General features: G+C 55.8%; 1 protein-coding gene across 3 annotated transcripts; it reads right to left on the bottom strand.

The window, feature by feature from the left end:
* Positions 1-606: 606 nt before the first annotated feature.
* Positions 607-4,637, bottom strand: ART5 (ADP-ribosyltransferase 5). Of its 3 annotated transcripts, XM_025357116.1 has the most exons (5): positions 4,294-4,421; positions 3,905-3,963; positions 1,733-2,462; positions 1,096-1,128; positions 609-888 (listed from the first exon to the last, which is right to left on the bottom strand). In XM_025357116.1, the coding sequence occupies exons 2-5, from the start codon at positions 3,959-3,961 to the stop codon at positions 833-835; spliced, it is 876 nt and encodes a 291-aa protein (XP_025212901.1). In that variant the 5' UTR covers positions 3,962-3,963; positions 4,294-4,421; the 3' UTR covers positions 609-832. The 3 variants fall into 3 exon arrangements, with proteins under 3 accessions (XP_025212902.1, XP_025212903.1, XP_025212901.1); XM_025357117.1 differs by having other exon boundaries at positions 607-1,015; positions 3,905-4,637; XM_025357118.1 differs by having other exon boundaries at positions 607-1,004; positions 1,092-1,128; positions 1,937-2,462; positions 3,905-4,637.
* Positions 4,638-6,419: the final 1,782 nt, after the last annotated feature.

Raw genomic sequence — 6,419 nt, 5'->3', positions numbered from 1 at the left:
GGGAACCCTCTGACCAGTTGCTTCCTTCCTTGTCTTTGCACTCCTCACCTCACAAGTGGGGCTGAGGAATCACCTGCCTGCTTTCCTGCCTTCATGGTTGTCGTGAGGACCCCCTAGCTGTTCTAGCTTCTGGATTTGCAAGTTAGAGTGTGACACGGGTCTGCACAGGAGATTGTGTCTAGGAGTGACCAAGAAGTTACTATTATTATTATTTTTGAGACGGAGTCTTGCTCTGTCACCCAGGCTGGAGTGCAGTGGCGAGATTTCCGCTCACTGCAAGCTCCGTCTCATGGGTTCACTCCATTCTCCTGCCTCAGCCTCCGGAGTAGCTGGGACTACAGGTGCCCGCCACCACGCCCAGCTAATTTTTTTGTATTTTTAGTAGAGACAGGGTTTCACCGTGTTAGCCAGACTGGTCTCAATCTCCTGACCTCGTGATCCGCCTGCCTCAGCCTCCCAAAGTGCTGGGATTACAAGTGTGAGCCACCACGCCCGGCCCCAGGAAGTTATTTTTTTAGTCCCTCAGTCAGTCCCTCAGCCTAGCAAGGCCAGAGTGGGGCAGATGGTCTAGTCTCGTGGAATAAACCAATCATAAAATTCCATGTCTCCACACTGCAATACCTTTTAATCAAGTGGCTGCCTCAATAAAATTCCATGTCTCCACACTGCAACACCGTTCAATCAAGTGGCTGCCTCAGTACTTCCCTTGCTTGTCCCGGGAAGTCCCCACCACATAGCAGAGTTCCCTTAGCCCTGCTGTGGCCTCCCCAGCCCCACATCCTGGTTGGGGAGAAGGCTGCTAGGGCTGGGTCTGGAACCACGTTCTTGCTTCTCAAGGCTGTTGGAGGCGCCTCTTCTTCATATGAAGGTCACCCGTTCCCAGGGCTCCTAAGTGGCAGATGTTGGAGTTTCAGGGCCCAATCCCTGAGAGCTGGAACTCCCCAGGGGCCAAGAGCAGGGTCTTCCAGGGGGGCAGAGAGGAGGCCCCCTTAGATTGTGACTGGCTGCACCCCTGCTGGAGGGAGAAGAAAAGGAAGGGGTCAGCAGGGTGAGGGGGAGTCAAAGCAGCTAAGGGAGAATGGAAGAGCGACTCACCTGGTGCAGACACACAGCCCCGCCTCTTCTCCCCTGCAACAGACAGCAGAGTGAGGCCTCCATGTGGACAGACTCACACCCAAACTGCCCAGCCCATCAGGCCTTGGCAGGGCCATTTCCCCTCTCAATCTATTTTCCCTTCACCTAAAGGGAAACTTCTGACTTCCTTTCCTCCTCGGTCCTCCAGGAAGTTTTTCCAGATTGCGTTTCCGTCCCTCTTCCCACCCAAGACCCAGTCACTCTTCCATCTGTCCCTGCCTTAGCACTTGGGAGTGGCACATACGTGCTCTATCAGCCTCATCAAGCCCAGGGCCCCCTGAGACCTGAAGCAGTCCCCCTGGCTCTTTCTGCTGCTTACTAATCTCCTTAACCAGGTTCTTTTGGTCTATTAGACTGTGTAGCAGATGGACCCTTTTGAGGACATATAGAATCATCTGAGAATGTTCACAAATCTGGAAAACACTTATAGGACCCAAAAAAACCCGAGTCACAGATGACATTAACTCCAGCTGACTTCCAGCCCTCAATTCCCCTTTAACCAAGTGGGTCTCCCGAAGGCCCTGGGGATTATTGTGTAGGAACATTCTGGCTTATTTCACCCACACTGCCAGTCCTGCTTCCTCCATGCACAGCTTACCACCCAGATAGGCGCAGTTAAAGTGGCTGCAGGTCTGATTATAGCTCCAGAGAGTCACCAGGCTCTGGGCTCCATCCTGAGAGAATCTGGTGACCAAGAAGACTTCATGGGGGGGAATCAGCACCTCGTGCTCCTTGGGAAAGACAGAGAAGGCCTGGATAGGGGCCCCAAAGCAAGTCGTTAGAGAAAACAGGGTGGCATTACCAAATCTGCAGGCCACTGCCTTATCCAGGGAGCTGGAGGCAAACTGGCCTAAGCGGACAGAGTCCCCCAGCCTTTTGGGTTCAAAGCGAAGGCTGCCCACACCTCGGAACACCACCTCCCCAGGCCCTGTGCTGCAGCCCCCACCGCCTCGCAGCAGCTGCAGGGCCCGGATCAGGTAGAAATGCAGGGCCTTGAAGGGAAAGTGCCTCATGTAGAGCTCCCGGGAGCCTCCACCTGTCCGCACGGCCTGATTCAACTTCCAGTACAAGGTGTTAGATGAGTTGGTGTAGACCATAATGGCTATTCCATTCTGGGCTTTGAAGCCGGGGGGTAAGGTGAGCCCTCGATGCCTGTCCTCCCAGGCCTCCTGGGCTGCCTCCCAGGATTCCCGCAGCAGGGCATGGTGGGCCATTTCCGCCTTTAGCAGGGGGGCTGCCTTCTCCTCCATCTCCTCTGCACAACCCACATAGGCATCGTCAAAGGTGTCTGGAGCCAGTCCCAGGGGCAGGATGGAAACAGCCTGGGCCTGTGGAGGAAGGAAGAGAGGTGCCACACCGAAAAGAGCGTAAGTTCAGAGCACTGGACACGGGTCCTGGGGGCAAACCCATCCGGAAACACAGAATCTCATTTCTATCCCCAAATATCAGGTATATGCAATTTGGCAAGGACCCAATAAGAGGCCTAAATAGCACAGGCACTGGAGTCAGACAGACATGGGCTGAAATCTTTTTTTTTTTTTTTTTTTTTTTGAGACAGAGTCTTGCTCTGTTGCCCAGGCTGGAGTTCAGTGGTGAGATCTCGGCTCACTGCAAGCTCCGCCTCCCGGGTTGGAGTGAATCTCCCACCTCAGCCTCCCAAGTAACTGGGATTACCTGTGCATGCCACCATGGTTGGCTAATTTGTTCTTTTCTTTTTGTTTTTTTGAGACGAAGTCTCACTCTGTTGCCTAGGCTGAAGTACAATGGCACGATCTTGGCTCACTGCAACCCTGCCTCCTGGGTTCAAGCAATTCTCCTATCTCAGCCTCCTGAGTAGCTGGGATTACAGGTGTGCAATACCACACCCAGCTAATTTTTCGTATTTTTAGTAGAGACAGGGTTTCACCATGTAGGTCAGGCTGGTCTCGAACTCCTGACCTCAAGTGATCCACCAGCCTCAGCCTCCCAAAGTGCTGGGATTACAGGCATAAGCCACCGCGCCCAGCCTGAAATCTTGACTTTACCACCTATTAGCTGTGAGATCTTGGGCAAGTGTCATAACTTTTCTGGACTTGAGGATACTTCCAACCTCACAGTTATTATGAAGACAGCATAAAGAGCATTACTTCTGTACAACCTAAAAGGGATCATCCTGTCATTAGAAAGGTTCCTGCGGTCGGTGGGAGGTGGGACTAGATGACTACCAAGCACTTTTCTGGCTGTAAGATCTAGCAGGCAGGTGATGTGCAAATACTACACACAGCAAGTGTCCAGCTACCTGACCCCCAGCCCCAGTCTCCTCAGGCTCTCTTTCCCTCTCATCCAGCAGGAAGCCCTTGCAGGTAGGTGCTCAGCCACCACACCAAATCACTGTCAGCTCTGAGACGCCTGCGTCCTCCCCTGCTCTGTACCCACATTTGGGGTAGGGGTGGTGGGGAGGACAAGCCTTGGCTGGGAGAGGCTGCCAGGACTGCAGCACACAGGTAACTCAAGGAGGCTTTGCGGGACTGTGCCTGCGCTGGGAGATGAGAGGTGGGGAGGAGAATGTTGGAGGCATCCAGAGAGGAATGGAGGTGGGGGTTCTAGGAGACAGAATGGGAACCTGGGGCTCCCTGCAGAGATGGAGGTTCCTGAGAGGAAGAGAGTTAAGAGTGGAATCCTAGGGAAGAGTCCCTGGGAGAGGGCTGTGAGGAGTCAGCCCCCAGTCCACTTCCTCAGGGTCTGCCCCCCAATGTCCCCCTTGGGGACTGGAGATGGTTCCTGGAGTTACCTTCCAGGTGTGGAGGCCAAGGCAGCCGAGGGCCATCATCAATGACGCCAGTGCCATCCCTGGAGGAGACGTGAGGGCCAGGAGTCCGGGTGAGGGCGGGACCAGTGGCGCTGGAGTCCTGGTTTCGAGGGGCTCGAGGGAGATCTGGACCCTGTCTCCAGGCGCGCGGGATCCGGGGTCCAGGATTAGGGCCCTGGCGGGGCGTGGGCGGGGCCGGGGGCGTGGGCGGGGCCTGGAGTTTATTGTCCGCCCCCCGCTCCAGGTCTCCGCTCCAGACTCCCGACGCCCCTTCCTCAGAGTCTCCAGTCCCGGGACTTTTCTGAGACGGTAAAGGCGGGGCCGCAGTTTGGCTCCGCCAGAGAGGAGAGGGCCGGGGGCAGAGGACCCACCTGAAGGTTGCGGAGGCCGCGAGCGGGAGGTAGCGCCGAGGGCTCGGGCGGGCGCTGCGCTGTCCCCGGAGTCCGGCTGAAAGCAAGGTTCCCGAGGCTAACTAGAGCCCCCGCGCTGGTAACCCGACACCCCTTTCCCAGCGCCGCACGCGGGGCCGGGAGCGGCCGCGGCAGGGCAGGGGCTGAGGGGCAACTCCCCTTCTCCAGGACTGCGGGGTCTTCCTGCGGGACCCTCTTTGGCTGTGAGGGGGAAGGAACTTGTGAGACTTGGTCTCTCCCTCAGGCGGTCCCTGACCCGGTCGGCCCCTGGCCCCCAGACGACCAGGCCAGGGGGCCCTGCGGAGGTCCCGCCAGCCAAAAGGTCGCCCCTGGAGCACTCTGAATTGCAGAGTTTGCATTTGGCCCACACCTTGGGCCACGTGCTCCAGCATCTGAGCAGCGCCCACTCCCTCCCTTCTCTGGGCGCTCTCCCCATACCCCTTCAGAGGGGTTGGGCCAGAGACAGAGCCCTTGGTCGCAAATCCACAGGATCCAGGCTCGCCCCTCCCCCAGACCGCTTTCGGTACCGCTCAGACTCAGGTGACCCATGTTTGTAAACACTGGCCTTTCCCCCACCTCCTCTGGGCTTATCTATAAATAACCTGGCTCTGAGTTTTGGATGCCGCGTCAGAGGCCATGGGGGAAGGGGCCAGCGGAGGAATTCGTAGCTCAGAGAAGAGCTTCCCAGCAGCCTGAGCCAGGAGGAGGGGGGATGTCACCCTTCCTTCCCCCAGCGGCCGGAGGGTCGCTGAAAGCTAGGATTTCTCAGGGTTCCGAAAGCTAGGATTTGGAAATGCTGCCTGCTGGAGCTGAGGTAGGCACGAAAGATTAGAGCTACCCAAAGGACTCCAGCCTGGTCTGGCTCATTAATTTCCCCCATCCCTGTCCCCTCATCCCCTCAGACTGTCAAATAAAAAGTTTCCTCCACCTAGAATCCTGCTGTCTCCCAGAATCCTTTCTGTAGACCAAACGGGAAGACATACTGTGGGTCCAGTCTTGGAGGAGGGTGGGGAGGGAGGTGCTTCTGAGTGCTTGTTAGAAAAACAGCTCCAGGGCAGGGCGCGGTTGCTCAGTCCTGTAATCCTAGCACTTTGGAAGGCTGAGGCGGGAGGATCACGAGGTCAGGAGTTCGAGACCAGCCTGGCCAACATGTTGAAACCCCGTCTCTACTAAAAATACAAAAATTAGCCGGGCATGGTGGCGGGTACCTGTAATCCCAGCTACTCAGAAGGCTGAGTCAGGAGAATTGCTTAAAACCAGAAGGTGGAGATGGCAATGAGCTGAGATGGAGCCACTGCACTCCAGCCTGGGCGAAATGCCAGAAAGAAAGACAGAGAGAGAGAAAAAGAAAGAGAAAGAAGTTGCCTGGGCTAAAGGCAAAATGAGAAAGAGAGAGAGAGAGAGAAAGAGAAAGAAAGAGAAGTTGCCTACATATCCTGCCTGCCCCGCTCTCTGGAGGAAGCTGAGTGTTTGCAGTTGCTTGAAGAGAAGATACCACCTGGGGACAGCTTGGCCTGCTGGGACAGCCCCTGAGACCAGATCTACTGGGATCACTGCTTTGTCCCTCTCCACTCTCTGGCTTTGGGGGATTGCTTCTCCCATCCCAGGACCTGGAACCCAAAATAAGGCCCCAAGAGATGGACTCAAATCTAGTCACTGGGGGCCAGGCACGGTGGCTCACACCTGTAATCCCAGCACTTTGGGAGGCTGAGGCGGGCAGATCCCGAGGTCAAGAGATTGAGACCATCCTGGCCAACATGGTGAAACCCCATCTCTATTAAAAATACAAAAATTAGCCTGGCATGGTGGCGGGCGCTTGTAGTGCCAGCTACTCGGGAGGCTGAGGCAGGAGAATCGCTTGAACCCGGAAGGCAGAGGTTGCAGTGAGCCGAGATTGCACCACTGCACTCCAGCCTGGCGACAGAGCAAGACTCCATCTCAAAAAATAAAAAACAAAAAACAAAACAACAATAACAACAAAAATCTAGTCATTGGCAGGGATCCTAAGTGTAGCAGAAAGAAGTCCTCCAAGATCACCTGGCGAGTCAGAGCTGGAACTGGGACCCAGAATCCAGCCTCCTTAGTTT

This window comes from Theropithecus gelada, chromosome 14 (genome assembly GCF_003255815.1).
Source record: "Theropithecus gelada isolate Dixy chromosome 14, Tgel_1.0, whole genome shotgun sequence".
NCBI classification, from domain to species: Eukaryota; Metazoa; Chordata; class Mammalia; order Primates; family Cercopithecidae; genus Theropithecus; species Theropithecus gelada.
Note: the sequence above shows the minus strand (reverse complement) of the source record. Positions and strands in the feature narration are given on the sequence as shown.